Below are 20,711 nucleotides of genomic sequence, written 5' to 3' on the forward strand. Positions count from 1 at the left end.
CAAGTGAGGTGAAAATAATATTAATGAATTTTTTTCTCCAGTACCACTGTTGAATATTCAATTCAATAAACATTCATCGAATTTATATGTCTCTGGCACACACAAATATTCTTATTTTAAATGCAGCAAGGAGCTATTATCTATACTTTGCCATATAATTATACTGAAATCTAATCCTGTTGCTATATATTTCTAAATATAATTCCTTTTAAAACATGCGTCAATTTATAATATACTACTAAACTAATTCAATGTTTATACTATATTCATGTATTATCTAGATACTGATAACTGCAGAAGATATCAGACTCTTTACCTTATCTTTATGAGTAAAATAAGTATACCTAAAGGGCATAATTAGAAAGGGACCAAATTATTCAAGAATAAGTAGTAAGAATTATCATTTTTCGAAGCTAACATTCTAGCACAAATGGAGAGAATTAATATCCAGAAACATCATCCTGATATAAAAACCTCCCCAATACACTTTAACATAACTCTTACTTGAATATAAGGTCATCCACATCAGTCAGAGTAGCACCTATGCTTTTCAATAGCAGATTGACAGAATGAATTGGAATCATTTCCTTGTTTTCTTGGTTTGACTCTTCATCGCCAGAACCCAAAGACAAACTCAAGTGCAACTAAAAGAAAAATAATGTTCAATAAATGAAAACTAAAAACAAAAATATTTACATACATAGAAGCCAGATCGTCCAGATACAAATGGTGTATCTTTCAATTAGAGTCCTAAAGAAAACTACTATTTATTACTCAGTAAATTACACTGAACAGCTCTGATTCTCATATTTACCCTTTGATAAAATACAAATCAGTCTGTCCCAAAAATTGAACTATAATTTTATTCAAAGCCTATAAATACCATTGTGTTTATATGGAGGAGACCAAAACCCTTTGCAAAAATAGCATCATCATTTTAAGGAGAAAAATGTGTCAACTGGCCCACAAGTAATCTAACACTTGAAATAATGGACAATCATTTATTTTAATCCAATAAAATAAACAACTTATGGTAACAACTAACAATAACAACTGTGGTATCATCATACCATAATAACAAGTAACAAGAACATGACAATTATGGCAACAACTGGCAAGTTCTAAACAAATTTTTAAAAGAGTAATAAGTTTTTCAGCTTCCACGGACCCTTCAACTCAGTACTTAGCCATGAGATTTTCACGTTCCCATTTAGCTTCTTCTACTTTGTGCTGCATCATCATTAGTGCAACAGTGCCAGAAGGCAACAGTACCAGAAGACACAGGCGTAAGGTAATTCAACATGTGTAAGTAAAGCAGATAACTCTCCCTTCTCATTCTGCCATTCTCTAGGCATTTTCCCTCATTAACAGAGAGCTCAATAGAGGGGACTTGAGGTAAAGCCAAGAGAGCCTGGTTGTTGAGATTTTTTCTCTGATGTGGACTTTTGCCCATCTTCAGAGTCACAGACTGCTGTGATCCAGGAAAGGTAATCTTAGGTGAAAAGAGATCCAGCTTTTTCCTAGGGCAAAGTCACCATGGAATAAGAAAATGACCATGGTTCATGATCTTAATTATTCAACTTCATGGCACAATTCCCAGTGCGCCTAAAAATACGTATATGTAAATCATCAATCTTTAATACCCCCGAGATTATAAACTCCGTAAAGTCATTTTACACCTTCCACAGCAACTCTGATAGCAGGCCTTCAGTAAATAATCTGTTGAAGGTACTGCTCAATCTCATAAAGAACTGATTTTCATTTAATAATGAAAAAGAAGTTGTGCATAATACCACATAAAACAATATCAATTTTAAACCTAACACTATGGATATGTCTGATAACACCAAACTAATGTATCAATTTAAAATAATAATTGCATTTTATAAATCTATTCATTTAGCTGAATGGATTGGTGAATGCAACTAAAAATAATGTGCTATAAACAGTTTTGGAGACTGTAAAGGATCACCAATATTTTAAAAGAGTTACTTAATTGTAAATCTGGCCCATTACACAAGTTTAGAGCTTCATGGTTGACAGCATTTGTGAATTCTCTAAGCAGTCACCTTCCCCTATAAAAGCTAAAAAGAATAACAAAAGGAGATAAGGAAATGGGTTCATAAAGTACAAAATCAGGCAAGTGAAAGGTATCCAATTTTCCACTCTCTTAGTTACAATCAAATTTTGGAAGGGTGAAAAACACCACATCAACAGTATAATACCTACTTCAGCATTTTCACATTCTGGTTAGGAAACCCATTATAGCTTTCTATTCAGACAGTGACAGCAGTTACAAAGTGCAACCAAAACATTAAACACTGGTGAGCACTTCTTTGCTTAATTAAGAAATGCTTTTGTCAGCTTTTTCCTTGAAGAAAGGGGTTATTAATTCAAGACTAGAAAGCACGCTCTGGTGGTTTCTCTGTGGGAATTATGGTTGTACATATGTCAGAGAACTGTCTTAATTATTTCAATTAATCAAACAGAATTCCCACCAAATACTTGATGCAACAAATTAAAACCCATATTTGTACACAGATCCTTTAAAAATTCTACAATACTGTCAAATTTTCAAAATAGTAATTATAACAAACCTTAATAGGAGAAATATGGAAATGTTCAAAGAAACTAAGAATGGACGTATCAGTCACTGAGGTCTCCACTAATTCTGTGTTTATAGCATCAGAGTCTTCCTGGATTAACTCTGTCTGAAAAAAATTAATCAAGAATTTCTATTTTAATTTTTTTTCCTATTACAATTAGTGCAAAGAATGGTTGATTTAATTTTTTTACTTTATAATTTTCCCAAGAAATAAAAATTATTACCCATTTTCTTTCGGCTTCAGGGTCAGCTGTTGGGGTAAACAGTGCAGTAATAGCTCCTAGAAACCCCTGATCAACTTTTAAGGCCATTTCCTGAATGAGAACCATAAAATACCTAAGGAAAAAAAAAATTTTAAGTGGAAAAGGTTTTTTTTAAGATGAAAAAGGTTTTCTATCAAACCTTGTAATTTTCCATGTTAAAACTTTGATTTTGGCCAAAAACCACATCTTGTTCCTTGATCTCTAAAAAAAAGTGTTATGTTAACAAGATCAAGGTCTACTTAGATTGAGATTTTTTTTTTCATTATAGTGAAGGTTTCACTAGAGGTAATACTGCTGTATTAACACTTAGCATTTAAAGTCCCAAATTCTATATTTAAGGGACAAAAGCAAAGATGATGTAGCATGTATTACTTAATTTTTAAAGTCCACAGGAATTACTTTAAAGAACACACCTCACAAACACACTTATCATTTGTATTTCACTAACTATTTTATATCCTAATGGAAGTTACAAAGGAGAGAAAGTGGTTGAAGGAATTTTACTTTAAAATATATATTATTAAAATAAGTTTCAATATAGAAAATCACTTGACCAAAAGTAGACTGATATGTTCAGGTGGATAATAATTTTTATACAGAAGTCACTTTCAAAAGAGTAAAATTTATTTTCAAAGTAGATTCTCATTTTAAATTCCTTTAGATAAATAAGGGAATCTTTACTTACTTGAACTGTAAGACTTTACTGTACTCATTAAATCTTGTGATGACACTCACATCAATGAAAGGTTTGGGCTCTAAAAGGAAGAAAGAAAACAGGAAAAAGACAATCAAGCTTTATAATAGGTCAAAATAATGTCTACTCAACTTTTATATACAGGGTATATCTCAATTTAATTTCTTTTTACCTGAATCCAAAGCAATAGATTTTGGAGGGGCCACAGGATGAAATACAACAGGGAACACTGTACCTGGTAACTGACTATCAACCTGACCAAAAAAAAAAAAAGAAAACTGATTCAGCAGGACTTGAAATAATTTAAATTTAAACTTTTGTTTCAGAGACAATATTATAGATGATGCCACTAATTGCATCATAAATAAGTATCTGTATGTATATGTGCTGCTATTAAAAGTTTCACTTTAAATCTAAAATTCTTATAAATCTCACCAAGGGCAAGCTTTTACATAAAGGAGTATATAAACATCCTCATAATTGCATTAAAATTGTGCAGCATGAACACCATTAATGGAAATATTTGTACCTATGGACCATGTGAGATTTCATCTATTATTTAAATAAAAATTTAAGTAGAGACCAGATATGAAATTAGAGGTTAGGTATTAAGAAAAAAATTAAAATGTCCTAAATAGCAGTAATCGGTAGTTAAAAGCAAGAGATGGAGAGACAGAGGAAAGGAGCAAGCAAACAAACAGACAAAAACAGCCTCCAATAAAGCCCCACTCATTCCCATAGAGAAGGACAAAAGAAAATCCTATTTTGGGATCCCATGACAAATACAAAGGAATATTAAAAATAACAATTTCAGTGTAAGAAAACACTCTGGCAGGCTAACTGGTCAAATTAAAGTCTCAACGGTCATTTAGCCTTGGATGGTGAATCTACAGGAATATGTGGAAGAAGGAGAATAAATGTATAAACAAAAAGAAAGATACCAACTATGATGCATGATAGAATCTTGTTAAAAAAAAAAAAAATTCAGACCCAAGATTCCCAAACTGATTAGATATATCTACTGAATAGGATGATAATGTTACCTGAAGCCAATACAATCTGGCCCTTAAACTTCTTTGGTGAGGAGACTGCTTAAATTCAACCTGAATTCCTGATAAAAAATCTCGCTTTATAGGGCACCGAACAGGGAGGCGCATTTCCATTGGGTCTTTGCCAAAATTTACCTGGAAAAAAAGTACACGTGTTTGTGATAAACTGGTAATGAGCAGTGAAGCCCATTTTATATATCCACTTACAAACTGAAAAGGAAAAGTATCTTAATCTCTTGGTCTCATCAAAAGATCTACCTTAAGATGATCTACAGTTGAGATACTGGAAGCAGAATCATCACTTTTCTACCAAGGTTATAAGGAAAACAAGAAAACAATTGGAGAACTTTTCAACTATATAAATTATACTTAAAAAAAAAAGCCATGCTTTTTACATTTTAAAAACCTCAATTGTAATGGATAATTCTAGATAACACTTAAACTTTGTTTTAACAAAGTTAAACAAGGAATAGTTAATAGCTTATTTACGTCTGACACTAATTGTAGAGTGTTTTTTCATTTGAGCATGACCAACACTTACAGGGATGGGCGTGGGGTTGGGGAGCATATCTGGTGACAATGCAGACTCAACCATTAAAGACAAAGAGCAGCCCAAATTGTATGACTGAACCTGCAGTCAAGCTTCTGGGGTCTTCTCGGAGCAAAAGTGACTTTCAGTTTCAACAGTGTAGGGGCCTATGTAGAGTACACATTTACATGTGTACATCTACTCATGTCCTACAATCATTCACATTTAATGAATTTAATTGAGCAAGTTTTCTATAGAGTTTTCATCACTGATATATACAATTTTGCACAGCCTTTATTTAGCAATATATATTGGTATCATTCAGAATAGGAAAAGTTTCAATAAGCAATCTTAATTTCTCCATAATCTTCCTAAAAACAAGTTACATGAAACTATCTGCTTTACAAATAGAAGAAATTATAAAAATGCAGATAAGAAATGTATTTAGATAATGTTTCATACTATATGATTCAACAATGTACTTTAATTTAAAATGTACTAATAAATTTTACTAGTTATGCCAATCCTACAAATTAAGTAGTTTCTGCATACACATTTTTACTTGGATAGTGAAATTTTATTTACCACCACCAGAAGCGACAAAATACATATATAAGAAACAAAACAAAACAATTTTGGTATACCTCAAAATTATCATCTAGTTTAATCCAGCCAAGGTCTCTTGATTCTAGATATTTCTTATAGGACTTTTCCAATAAAATTATCTGCTTTTGACTAAATGGCTTCCATTTCTGTTTTGGTTTCATCTCCCAAACAACACCAGAACTAAAACAATTCACAAAGAAAATTAATTAAATTAAATACATATTTACGTTGTGGAACTGTCATTCAACTCCAAATTGTTGCAACTGTCAACCACCTATGCAAATCACATTTATACATGAGATTTTTTTAAAATACCAAAATATATCTGTGTTATAAAAGTGCATAAGGAAAAGAGGAAGGGGAAAATCTTTTTGTCACACGTTGACATCAATGAGCTAAGGGACCAGCAAACTTTTTTCATATGGGGATAGTTTAGGCTTTGTGAGCTGAGACAAAATCAAAGTTATTATGTAGGTACTTAAATAACAAGAGAGATAAAACACTTCCATACATTTTTTAAATGATGAAATTCAAAATGTAAAAATAACAATTGGGTACAATTTTTAAAAACAAGTCTATTAATGAGAAAAACCTTTCCCCCTCCCTCGCTTCCTCCCTTCCTTTTTATTGAGGTATAGTTGACATATAACATTACTTAGCTTCAGATGTACAACATAATGATTTGATATTTGTATATACTGTAAAACTATCACCACAGTAACAGTTAACTTCCATTACCATACATAGTTACCAAAAAATTTTTTTACACTTCTTTTGTGGGGGTGACAACTTTTCACTTAATTAGGGCTCAAAGTTAGTGTTCCCTATTTTCAAAATCTATTGCAAATGTTCATCTGTTAATGCTGATCTGTAATGAGCATCTTTAAAAATGTCCTTTCATGCAGAGATACTGTCAAATACTGATCTCAATCTAAGACAATATTAGCTTAACTAAGCATATGTATCGCTTGTAATACATTTGTAAAATTCTATTCTATATTAGAAAAATTTTAGATCTAATTTTAAATTCTGTTTCCTACTCTATTAGGTTCTTGTCTTGATTGTTGCCTTTTAGCATGTCAATATATTACAAATCAATCACTTACGATTGAAGGTTAGGTAGAAGCTCTTTCATTAATAGTTAAATGAATTTTGAAATGTGGAAATTTTCTTTGTACTTGCCCTGAGGTTGGAAAACATGTTGTTGGAACTGTAGTTGTAGGTCATAGAATATATCCACCAGCTCCAAACTTGTGTGGGGTTGGAGATATCACTTCTTGTTTTAACTTTGGACAGCAGAGGAAATATATAAAATAGACTAACATTATTTGTGATTCAAATGTTAGTTGTCATCAAAATGACTTTGCTGTTTTACTTTCTGCTTTTAGGGTGAATTTACTATCAATTCCGCAGCAAAAGCTAACTTCCAAAGCCATTCAGTGTTCAGTAATAGTGGCTGAAGGCTTCCCTGGTGGCGCAGTGGTTGAGAGTCCGTCTGCCGATGCAGGGGACACGGGTTTGTGCGCCAGTCTGGGAAGATCCCACATGCCACAGAGCGGCTGGGCCCGTGAGCCATGGCCGCTGAGCCTGTGCGTCCAGAGCTTGTGCTCCACAACGGGAGAGGCCACAACAGTGAGAGGCCCGCGTACCGCAAAAAAAAAAAAAGAAAGCTGGAGTAGCAATACTCATATCAGATAAAACAGACTTTAAAATAAAGAATGTTACAAGAGACAAGGAAGGACACTACATAATGATCAAGGGAGCAATCCAAAAAGAAGATATAACAATTATAAACATATATGCACCCAACATAGGAGCACTTCAATACATAAGGCAACTGCTAACAGCTATAAAAAAGGAAATCGACAGTAACACAATAATAGTGGGGGACTTTAACACCTCACTTACACCAATGGACAGATCACCCAGACAGAAAAGTAATCAGGACACACGAGCCTTAAATGCCACAATAGACCAGACAGACTTAACTGATATTTATAGGACATTCCATCCAAAAACAGCAGACTACACTTACTTCTCAAGTGCACACGGAACATTCTCCCAGATAGATCACATCTTGGGTCACAAATCAAGCCTTGGTAAATTTAAGAAAACTGAAATCATATCAAGCATCTTTTCTGACCACAATGCTATGAGATTAGAAATCAATTAGAGGGAAAAAAACGTAAAAAACACAAACACATGGAGGCTAAACAATATGTTACTAATAACCAAGAGATCACTGAAGAAATCAAAAAATACCTAGAGACAAATGACAATGAAAACACGACAACCCAAAACCTACAGGATGCAGCAAAAGAAGTTCTAAGAGGGAAGTTTATAGCAATACAAGCCTACCTCAAGAAACAAGAAAAATCTCAAACAATCTAACCTTACACCTAAAGGAACTAGAGAAAGAAGAACAAACAAAACCCAAAGTTAGTAGAAGGAAAGAAATCATAAAGATCAGAGCAGAAATAAATGAAATAGAAACAAAGAAAACAACAGCAAAGATCAATAAAACTAAAAGCTGGTTCTGTGAGAAGATGAACAAAATTGATAAATCATTAGCCAGACTCATCAAAAAAAGAGGAAGAGGACTCAAATCAATAATATAGAAATGAAAAAGGAGAAGTTACAACAGATACCACAGAAATACAAAGCATCCTAAGAGACTACTACAAGCAAATCTATGCCAATAAAATGGGACAACCTGGAAGAAATGGGCAAAGTTTTAGAAAGGTATAACCTTCCAAGACTGAACCAAAAAATTGCAGAGGAAGGAACTCTTCCAAAAAATTGCAGTGGAAGGAACATTCCCAAATTCATTCTATGAGGCCACCATCATCCTGATACCAAAACCGGACAAAGATACTACAAAAAAAGAAAATTACAGACCAATATCACTGACGAATATAGATGCAAAAATTTTCAACAAAATACTGGCAAACAGAATCCAACAACACATTTAAAGGATCATATACCATGATCAAGTTGGATTTGTCCCAGGGATGCAAGGATTCTTCAATATATGCAAATCAGTCAATGTGATACACCATATTAACAAATTGAGGAATAAAAACCATATGATCATCTCAATAGATGCAGAAAAAGCTTTTGACAAAATTCAACACCCATTTATGATAAAAACTCTCCAGAAAGTGGGCATAGAGAGAACCTACGTCAACATAACAAAGGCCATATACAACAAACCCACAGCAAACATCATTCTCAATGGTGAAAAACTGAAAGCATTTCCTCTAAGACCAGGAACAAGAAAAGGATGTCCACTCTCGCCACTATTATTCAAAATAGTTTTGGAAGTCCTAGCCATGGCAATCAGAGAAGAAAAAGAAATAAAAGGAATACAAATTGGAAAAGAAGAAGTAAGGCTGTCACTGTTTGCAGATGACATGATACTATATAGAGAATCCTAAAGATGCCACCAGAAAACTACTAGAATTAATCAATGAATTTGGTAAAGTTGCAGGATACAAAATTAATGCACAGAAATCTCTTGCATTCCTATACACTAACAATGACAAATCTGTAAGAGAAATTAAGGAAACACTCCCATTTACTACTGCAACAAAAAGAATAAAATACCTAGGAATAAACCTACCTAGGGAGACAAAAGATCTGATCTGTATTCAGAATCTATAAGACACTGATGAAAGAAATTAAAGATGATACAAACAGATGGAGAGATATACCGTGTTCTTGGATTGGAAGAATCAATATTGTGAAAATGACTATATTACCCAAAGCAATCTACAGATTCAACGTAGTCCCTATCAAATTACCAATGGCATTTTTTACAGAACTAGAACAAAAAATCTTAAAATCTGTAGGGAGACACAAAAGACCCCAAATAGCCAAAGAAGTCTTGAGGGAAAAAAACAGAGCTGGAGGAATCAGACTCCCTGACTTCAGACTATACTACAAAGCTACAGTACAAAGCTACAGTAATCAAGACAATATGGTACTGGCACAAAAACAGAAACACAGACCTATGGAACAGGAAAGCCCAGAGATAAACCCATGCACCTATGGTCAACTAATCTATGACAAAGGAGGCAAGAATATACAATGGAGAAAAGACACCCTCTTCAATAAGTGGTGCTGGGGAAACTGGACAGCTACATGTAAAAGAATGAAATTAGAACACTCCCTAACACCATACACAAAAATAAACTCAAAATGGATTACAGACCTAAATGTAAGACCGGACACTATAAAACTCTTAGAGGAAAACAGAGGAAGAACACTCTTTGACATCAATCACAGCAAGATCTTTTTTGATCCACCTCCTAGAGTAATAGAAATAAAAACAAAAATAAATGGGACCTAGTGAAACTTAAAAGCTTTTGCAAAGCAAAGGAAACTACAAACAAGACGAAACGACAACCCTCAGAATGGGAGAAAATATTTGCAAAGGAATCGACAAAGGATTAATCTCCAAAATATATAAACAGCTCATGCAGCTCAATATTAAAAAAACAAACAACCCAATCAAAAAATGGGCAGAAGACCTAAACAGACATTTTTCCAAATAAGACAAACAGATGGCCAAGAGGCACATGAAAAGCTGCTCAACATCACTAATTATTACAGAAATGCAAATCAAAACTACAATGAGGTATCACCTCACACCAGTTAGAATGGGCAACATCAGAAAATCTACAAACAACAAATGCTAGAGAGGGTGTGGAGAAAAGGGAACCCTCTTGCACTGTTGGTGGGAATGTAAATTGATACAGCCACTATAGAGAACTGTATGGAGGTTCCTTAAAAAAACAAAAATAGAATTACCACATGACCCAGCAATCCCACTACTGGGCATATACCCAGAGAAAACCGTAATTCAAAAAGACACATGTACCCCAACGTTCATTGCAGCACTATTTACAATAACCAGGTCATGGAAGCAACCTAAATGCCCATTGACAGACGAATGGATAAAGAAGATGTGGTACATATACACAATGGAATATTACTCATCATAAAAAGGAACGAAATTGGGTCATTTGTTGAAATGTGGATGGATCTAGAGAGTGTCATAAAGAGTGAAGTAAGTCAGAAAGAGAAAAACAAGTATCGTATATTAACACATATATGTGGAACCTAGAAAAATGGTACAGATGAACCGGTTTGCAGGGCAGAAATAGAGACACAGATGTAGAGAACAAACATATGGACACCAAGGGGGGAAAGCGGTGGGGGGCTGCAGTAGTGGTGTGATGAACTGGGAGATTGGGATTGACATGTATACACTAATATGTATAAAATGCATAACTAATAAGAACCTGCTGTATAAAAAAATAAAATTCTAAAAATAAAAAAGATTTTCATATTTAGTTAAAAATACTATACAATAATGAAACACATAGCCAAGAGAATATATCAGTCATACATACATAAATGTACTAATATTACATTAATGGTATGTATAATACCATTTATTGAACCCTTAATCTGTCAGGTGTTGCACAAAGAGCATTACATACATGATCTCTTTATTTCCTTAATTTTATACTTCACTGAACAAACACATGATTATCGATAGACCCTATGCTTGTTATACTTGGTAACAATTCCCCCCAAGAGTCTCCAAAGAAGAATGAGTCTTTTACTAAAGTTAGTGTGATTGAAACACCAAAACAGTTAAATTCAAATATTTTTCTTAGATAGGTATAAGCACAATCAGAGGAAATACCTGGCTCCATCATTATTAAAAAGTGCTAAATGAGGAGCCAATAAAGATTATGTACCCACGTCCACTACTGCCTGCCTGCTCTATAAATAACCCTTTCTACCGGTGTACACAACTTGTCGTTGGCATCCCCCACCCACACCAGTTTCTCCAGCCTCTACAGCACCACTGCACGTGCACGTACTTCTTTGTAGCTTTTCCTGGTGTTTTTGTAATTCGTTCCAAAAATGTACAAACAACAAAGAAAGAAGCAAACCTCTTTCTTCCCCCACCAACTGATGAGTATTATAAGGGCAAAGACATGATCTTAGTCATCTTTCTATCCTAGGGGCTTTTCAACTAGCAGTGAAAACACTTGTTCAGTAAGTTTTGCTGAAAGAATTGCATAGTAAGCAAATTCAGATCAGGTATCTGTCCATACTCATCACACCTGATATTACGAACTCAATGCCTTTTCAAGATTTCTGATACCTTACCCTTCTTTCATACCTGGTTATCCCAATATATGAAACTTCCTGCTTGTTTTCATTGTTAACCAGTGAAAGCCCAAGACTATGGAGAGAAAAAGTTATTTCATGATTGGCCTGCTCCATTTCTTCTGCCTGCAGTGCTTTGGAAACCAAGGCAACATCATCAGTGAAAAGCAAAACTCTCTGGCGCCCATCTAGAAATGATACCCAGTGTATCTGGATGTTTGCATCATATGGAAACTGTCCACATTCATCCTGTGGGAAAGAGAGACTTCATATTAAAACCACAAACAGTAAGCTTTTATTACATAAAGTTGAACTGTAGTAGCTGAGAAAGCATGACTATAAATCAGAAAATTATCAAAAAAACAAATTAAAGTTATAATCTGTTTTAAAACATACTCACCAATTTTTTCAAACAGTAACGAAGATTAATAGTGCTTAATTTTTTTAAACCTTAGTTTGAGTTACCTCGTTAGTGCTCAAAGGTCACTTAGCAGGGACAAGAGTATCCTTCAATGGCACCAATGCCGTAAGATGCTTACTTGTCTCCCAGATGGAAAACAGAATGGTTTAGAAATGTATTGGAAAAGTAACCTCAGGTAAAACTAACCTGGTTTATTTTTAGGTTTTAATAATGTATAACACTGCAAATACATATATAAATCACATTGTTAAATAGTCAAACTATGGTGATCAGTTTGTACTAAGTTTCAATAAGAAGAGCCTTCTTGGCTGACAGTCTCACATAGCATTTAAAAATACGAGGCTTGATTTGGTGAGTGTCTTCAGAGATTTAGATAACGATTTTTCTCTCATTCTGGACATAACATAAATATAACAACAGTTTGTTTCAGCAGGCAGTATAAGTTCCTAATATGTGCTTTTCATTTCATGCTTTCTTGGAAAACAAAAACCAAAACCAAATAAATAAAGGATGTTACCAAAAGCATAGGAATGGTTGGTATTTGTTGTTATCTACAATTTACCTATTGCTTTTAACATATGTCAAAGTAGGCTGTGTAATTTTTTTACTCTAATATGATCAAATTTTGTAAATGTTCCAGAGATACCTACTAAGAAGGTGAATTCTCTCCTTGTAAACTACAAAATTTGATACATAGCTTGGTTCAGTCTTAGTTATTCAAATACTCTCTAATCTCATTTGTTTTTCATCTATTTGATCTGTTAAAAATTAAATGAGGTGTGTTAAAATATCCTCAGGCAACTGTGTTTCAGTTCACTTCCAACACTTTAAGTTTCACATTTTGATTCAATATTCACTGCATGAAGGTTTATGGCTATCATGCCTTCTTTGTCACATTATCATATTCTATTTAATGACTTTGAATGCTTTGAATTATAGTTGCTCAGAAATTAAAATCAACAATTTTTATTTTTGTTTGTTAAATCTTTACCATGTCTTCTGCTTTCAACTTTTTGTATTAGTTCAGTTAAAACAGATCTCATGTAAGTAGCATTTGGTTAGAAACTAATTTTTAACTTAATCTGAATGTGGTCTTTTAATAGGAGAATTTAAACCATTTTCATTTACTGGCATAACTGATGGGAAGCATGGTTTAGTGGGGAAAGTCCATGAACTGTGAAGTCAGACAGACCTGGTTTTGAATTCTAACCAGCAGTTCTAAGTTCCAATCATAAGAATTAATGATACTATATGACAAGCATTATAACACACGATATACATTCAATAAAAGGTATTTGCCACTTTCTATATACTTCCTTAGGTTTCCTTCTTTTACTATAAGGGCAAATTTTTCTTTATTTTCATTTTCTCAATTAATTGTTTTAGAATTCTTTTATCACTGATTTTGGTTCTACTAATTGATATCTTTAAAAAAAACCCCATCATCTTTGATCTATATCTCCTAAAATTTAGGATTAAAATGGTGTTAATACAGTATGTTCAGAATATACTGTTTCCCTGCTCCCCTTTCACTTTATTTTGTTGTCTTTGTCTTTTATTTCACCATCTTTCTCCTTTTTCATAGTTGTCATATCTTTATAACTTTGGGGATCTCAGGCATACATTCTGAAATTTTTCTCTGGTTCTCCTGTAGTAAAAAAATTTTCAGAAGTATAATCAGCCTCTGACTCTTTAGGATAATGTTATGTTTTTCTCCTGAACTATTTTTTTCATAAACTCTATGTTTTTTTTTATCTGTTTATTCACACTTAATGAGGAAAGTGCTTTCCAATACTGTAAGGATTTTCTCTGAATTCCCACCTGGGCCTTAGCAGAATTCCCCTCTCAGATCAACCCAGGGGACAAGGAAATGGGTAACTGCCTTGTTTCTAGCTCAAGTTTCATAATCTGGCAGATTACCTGCTGACTGAGGCACACTTATCTACTTTTCTTACTGCCTGGCTCTCTAACACCAAACAGAATAGAGACATTTAAAACCACAATCCCGTGAATACACTATTACCAGGATTCTTCGTGATTTTGCCTTCATTTACAGACCTGGATATCCTCCTTCAGGATGGCATTACCACTTTCTCTCCAGGGCCTGTATACCACTTTCTGGGAGTTGTGGTTGCTGAGGAGCATGAAATGTGAGGAGAAGGAAAATAACACCAGCATAGTACAGGGACCCCTGGTTGAGCTACCATGTCTCTGAGCCAGAGACCTAAGAGTAACAGGGAATTTAAGCTCCTCTCTACCACTTATAAACCTTGAAGGTTTTTCTATTGTAAAAAGTAAAGCATAATAAGCAGGCAATAGAGCTCCATCAAATTGTCATGGCAAAAATCACTCCAAGAATCTCATAACTATCAGTCTGATTTTTCAAAGGTGGGTAAGTCTATCTCTTTTATGGGTATTTCAGAGGGAATATAGGAGAGGATAATTCAGTCACTGTTGGCCAATTACTATTTTAAATAACCAAGAAAGCTTTTCTAACAACTGGCATTATCAGACAATGGAATATGACACTGTATGAACTTTTCAGGATAGAACACATTCCTACAGAAACTAGGTGCTCATGGAAGAGCAATGGCTATATTAGAGGGAGGCTGGCAGATGAATTCTTAAGCCCTTCCCAAAGTCTAAGACTCTAGGAAATAACATATTTAATTAATTTAGCTACCTAAATATTGTTTCAATAAATATTTTATTAAATTTCTTATATGGGATAATTTGCATACTGTCAGACTCCTTTAATTAACAAAACATATGGCTTTGATAGGGAAAACATGCCTAAAAATTCTCACAGCTAACAGTGGTACGCACATGTTCAAGATAAAGTTGTTTTTCACTTAGGCTCAAAATTCCTTTCTTTAAAAAAAAGTAAATAAAAAAGTACTTTCCTGGTCTTAGGCAAGCTGAAACAGGCCTATGTTTAAAAACTGTAAATAAAGTATTGGACTGATCTAGGACAAAATATTGGTATGAACTCTTTGCAAAGCCAAAAAGTAACTTATTTTGAAAATACTTTCAATTCATTTTTAGTTCAGTAAAGACAAAGATGACTGCGTGAAGCTAACTTGTCTACTTCCTTTGTTATCAGGTACTTCATACAGCACTCATTCACATCAAATGGTACCTTTAACAGATCATGTTCCCCAGCATTTGCTGCATAACTCCATATAAGTTTTCTGGTACCAGTGGGATCTGCCCAGGCAAAGAGTCGAACTTGTCTTGGCAGCAATACCATTTCTTCCTGTGACCCACTGAAATGCAAGCAACAGAGGGAAGATTAAAACATCCTGGCCTTGAGAAACCTAGACCCGTGGTTTATTGAGGAAAGGACTGGCACAAACATCTTATAAAATTGCCTTTGTTAATAAAACACAACTCTGCCTAAAAATAAGTACCCTAAAATGTCCAATTAACTAACGATTTTGAAGCTTGAGGGAACAGAATACTGCCCTTTCTGAAGTTGCAGTATACTCTGAACTGATTTAGGCAAGACCACACTAATGAAATTCATCAGAGTTCATCTACAGAAAAGGCTGTAAATAGTAAAAATTTTTTTTTAATTAAAAAGAAAATTTATTTGGCTGTGCTGGTCTTAGTTGTAGCATGCAGGATCTTCATTGCCCTGTGTAGGATCTTCATTAGGGCATGTGGAATCTTTAGTTGCGGCATCCGGACTCTTTAGTTGCGGCATGTGGGATCTAGTTCCCTGACCAGGGATCAAACCCGGGACCCCTGCATTGGGAGCACAGAGTCTTAACCACTGGACCACAAGGGAAGTCCCAACAGTAAATTTTTTAGTAGCAGAAGAACTTTACTTGGTGCTCAAATTTAAGATTTTAATCAAATGCAACGCATAAGAAATAAGCTCAGAGGAAAAAAAATTGGGTCCACGTACCACTGCTACTCAAAGCGTGGTCTGTGGACCAGCAGCATTAGTATTACCTGGAGGCTTGCTGGAAAGTGCAAAATTCTGGGCCCCACTTAAAACCTACTAAATCAGAACCTACATTTTAACAAGATTTCTAAGGGATCTTAATATTGATACTTAAGTTTAGAAGTATTGGTCTGGATAATACAAAAGACTTTCCAGAGAACTAAAATAAAAAGTAACCCAGTTAGGGTTTAATCCCAATGTATGCTTTTAAATCTCTCATCAGATTCAAGCCATGAGAGTTATGAATACGTTAAATCTGCAAGGCATTATTTTATATATATACATATATAATGTATATTACTATTTTATATATACATATAAAATAATGCCTTGAAGATTTATAATAATAATTCTTTGCAAATATATATTACATATTTTAAGGATTTAAAGCTATCTGTTATATCATTATTTACTGGCATTACCCAAGCCAAATGATAGCACAGACAAGAACAACAAAATTCCTATCAGCCTGTACTATAATACATTCAACACCACTACTTAATCTTCTACTTTAATCTTTCTTTAATCTTCTGCCCTCTTATTTAATCTTCTACTATTCCTACCAAAAAACTAGATACAAATTTACAGGGAGAGGTTCACTGAGCATCACCAGACTACAAAAGAATGATAATACTTAAACAGGTTCACAATTCCTTATGTGCAATTCTGAAGTTTAAAAAGCTCCAAAACTCCAAATATTTTTCTCTAAGTTTGGTGTCAAACGTCATGTGGCAGCAAAACTTGATCTGAACTGATGTGAAACTGTTAACGGTTTCATTTATCCCACTTACTGTGAAGGTTCACAACTTTTGCTACAGGAATACTAATGTGTTTGGTTATAGAGTACTGTCTCAAAACCTGCTATGGGTATTAGCAATAAACATCATGTATCCCTATTACCTTTCTAAAATCTGAAAATATGTAGAATGTGAAACACACCTAGCTCCAAGTATTTCCTAGAAGGGACTATGGACCAGTAAAAGCAAATCAGATTTTCCAAGAACCCTTTTTTTTCATACCTCTGTTTATATGTGAGGATGTTCCATGGTGTGTGGTTTACTATTAGGGCAGGTGCGGATCCCTCATGGTAATCAGAAAAGCTTATGACAGTTGAATGTGGAGCGGTATCTACATCCACCAAGATACCCCCATTCTATTGTAGAAAAAAAAAAAGAGTATGTTTGAGGTATTGGTTTAAACTGCACATGGTACATTTAGAGTTTCAATCACTTATACAGATATTACAAAGTTGGTTTTCCTAAGTTCTTACTGAAAAGCACACTGGCTCTGATCTCTTACAAATATATGTACTGCATTATATATTGATATTTTAGTATACCTTCAATTAATTATCAGTATATTTTATAGCATGTCTTAATAAAATGTTTTACAGCAAACTTTAAAAATCAAAGACATTTTATTTTAAAACAGGAAAACTTACCAGATCTTCTAAGCTCAATAAAGTGCCATTATCCTGTTGGTTATAAAAGAATGGCTTGGAGGATCCTTCATAGCCCACCACTCTCACACAAAGTTTGCCTGAAAATTTTTCAGGCCAAAATGGAAGGTACTGAAAATATAAAAGTTAATATCAGTCTTAAAACAATACTACAGTATAAATAAAACAGTGGCTAATAAAGTTTCCAATTCTAATTCAGATCATGATCCAATTATTACTAAGTTTCTTAAAATAGCCCCTCTCCATCTAATATTAAGATTACTGACAATATAATGATTATTTATGAAGCCAAAGAAACTCCATCAGAAGAATTGTTATATTAGTCTTTTCATACTTACAGAATAATTACAATGTGAGAAACTGAAGTGCTATTAAGAACATCTCAAGTATCTTGAATATTTAAAAATTATAATCTTAATAACATTTGCTTTTATGTATAACCCATTTTAATTCCTTAATCACCATGAATTCTTTCACAGAGTATCTTATCCTAGATAAACCAGAAGACAACTGAAGGCAGAGGACCTTGCTGGAAGTCCTGACACTATCCTCCAGGCTGTCTGATCTTAATCAAATCATGCACCTTTTTGAGCCTGTTTCCTTATCTGTAAAACTGAGATCTTAGTTCCTAAAAAGAAAGTTCCCTCTGTTATAGAATACTGGGTAAATTCTATTTCTAAAAAAAAATACTACTGCTATCAAACTCACATCAAAGATAAAAAGATAAGGAGCATTTATTTGCTACCAAGTCTATGGAGATCATTCCAAGTGCCTTGGAAAGGCCATGCCTCTTAGAGGTCTGTGTTTGTAGTGTAATTGGAATCCTTCTCTTAACCTTTTGCTAAATATTTTTTTTAATAATTTTAGAATTCTTTTGAGATGTACAGAAGAACAGTCCTATCCTTAAGTCAGGTGGCTTGGTTGAAAACTCGGGCAAATTCAAGCAACTAACACTTGTCTTTGCATCTGTCCTCTCCCCACTCTTTCCTTATTCTCTTCACCTTTCTTCTTGTTGAGTCTGCAAAAGTTTAGTTCAAATGCCAGCTCTTCTATGAAACTTTTCCTTTTGATCTAGACCACAATGATCTCAACCTCCAATAACTTTACTGACCTAAAAAAGTAAGATTCAATTTCTTTCTCTGTAAAGCAAGGTGGTTGAATTTTTGGAATTTTTCAAGGAAACTTCCAGCTCATCTATTCAGAGATCCTATAACCACCTATAACTTACCATATACTATCTTCTTCTCCATGTATTAATTTATATGAGTCTTAAGCCCTCCAACAAGATTAGATCCTTCTTGAATACAAAGACGTTACCTTGCTATTGACACAATACATAGTACTTTATGTACATTTTACAGTACATACCCATGTTTATACATATAGGAAGAACTAGAGAATGAGTGTTAACAGTCTAGACTGAGCTAGTGGTAAATATTATCCACAATTTTTTTCTTCTTTTTTAACATATGCTTATAGTATGAAATAAAAGTCTTTCAAAGCTGGCTGTCATATTTTAACCCACAAACATGGTAGCAAAGTGAGTATGACAAAGAGATATACATAATTCTTATTTATATGTCTATATTTATTTGTACATTTTAGGAGCCAGTTGTATTAAAGGAAAATATTACCTCTGAAGAAGCAATATAGTTCCATTTATTAGTTGGCATTGAGCCATCAGGTGCAATTTCACCAACTTCTAGTTCTAGTGATGACTTGTTCACAATAGTATAAAAGGGAGTCAAAGTAACTATTCGTGTAAGATTAAAACTGCTCATTTTGATGCTAACACCAACCTGTAAAAAGCAAACAAGCTTATCATTTCCCAGTACTTTACATAGCTTGAAATACACACACACACACACACACACACACACACACACACACACACACACACACACACACACACACACACACCCCCTATTCACATACAGGCTTCTTAAAATATTTTAAAATAAGATTTCTTAAATAAAGTAACTGCTAAGAGCCATATTCCATGACTGATTATCTTCTCACTAAGAAGAAAAATTTTGGTTCCTTAGTTTGGCTCCATCAGAAACAAATTGAAGAAATATCACTCAGTAATTTAACTAACGATGACTTATAATAACAAACTTAATTTTAAAAAAATCCTTTACTTTTTAACATTCCAAAATAAATTGTTTTAAAATTAGTGTACAGGCTCAATTTTTGCTGCTTTATTAACTCTGCTATCAATAAAATAAAATAAAAATTTCAAAGTGGTAATAAAACAAGTCAACTTGTATCAGATTATTCAAATTTTCGCAGTCAAACTTAAGATTTAAGAAACATTTGGCAGGGAGTGGTATGGAATGCAGATTCTAGTATATTCTGAATATTTACCAAGTTGCTTACTTATATGGATTCAACTCACTGCCTTAAACTTTGACAAATTTAGGTTTTGCTTTGATACTAGTGGCCCTAGAAATTAGTAGAGAGATATAACAGTCCTCCACGTAATACTCTGAATTCACATTTCTGTACCCCTTAGGATCCAGCTCATTTACTGATGAAAATGTGAATGAAATCAAAAGTAAATAAGCAAGCAAAATCTTACCAGGTATTCCATATTGTTGGCAGGACACTTCACACATCCATAATTTCCCACTGTATCCAATGAAAAACCACTGGACCATGAACTAGTTGAAATTTTTAACTGTACCTACACCAGAGAACACAATCATATAAGAAATCTAAAACACTATATTAATTTTATTTGATGGAATGCTGCTAGACCACTAGAAATTTATTTAGTAACATGAGACAGAAAAATATAACCAAAGGCATGCTGCAAATGGGTAACAGAACCACAGAAACTCTAGGGGACAATGTAATATTTAAAAGCAGAGCTCTGACCTTCCCATTCACCTATGCAATGAGTACAGTGAATTTAAAGATGTATACCAATGCGACCTTCTGTTAT

General features: G+C 33.8%; 1 protein-coding gene across 4 annotated transcripts in view; it reads right to left on the reverse strand.

The window, feature by feature from the left end:
- Nucleotides 1-20,711, reverse strand: part of VPS13C (vacuolar protein sorting 13 homolog C) — a gene marked incomplete at both ends in the record, with an annotated part of 174,469 nt that overhangs the window by 19,013 nt on the left and 134,745 nt on the right. For all 4 annotated transcript variants that reach the window (XM_082681146.1, XM_082681145.1, XM_082681148.1 and 1 more), the window contains 13 exons: nt 505-644; nt 2,598-2,711; nt 2,830-2,941; nt 3,554-3,623; nt 3,735-3,816; nt 4,606-4,746; nt 5,785-5,926; nt 11,949-12,184; nt 15,496-15,622; nt 17,325-17,458; nt 17,747-17,875; nt 19,399-19,563; nt 20,346-20,450. In XM_082681146.1, coding sequence (XP_082537272.1) covers nt 505-644; nt 2,598-2,711; nt 2,830-2,941; nt 3,554-3,623; nt 3,735-3,816; nt 4,606-4,746; nt 5,785-5,926; nt 11,949-12,184; nt 15,496-15,622; nt 17,325-17,458; nt 17,747-17,875; nt 19,399-19,563; nt 20,346-20,450 — 1,697 coding nt within the window. The remainder of the gene's footprint in view (nt 1-504; nt 645-2,597; nt 2,712-2,829; nt 2,942-3,553; nt 3,624-3,734; nt 3,817-4,605; nt 4,747-5,784; nt 5,927-11,948; nt 12,185-15,495; nt 15,623-17,324; nt 17,459-17,746; nt 17,876-19,398; nt 19,564-20,345; nt 20,451-20,711) is intronic.

This window comes from Grampus griseus, assembly GCF_964374135.1.
Source record: "Grampus griseus genome assembly, chromosome: 2".
Taxonomy (NCBI): domain Eukaryota; kingdom Metazoa; phylum Chordata; class Mammalia; order Artiodactyla; family Delphinidae; genus Grampus; species Grampus griseus.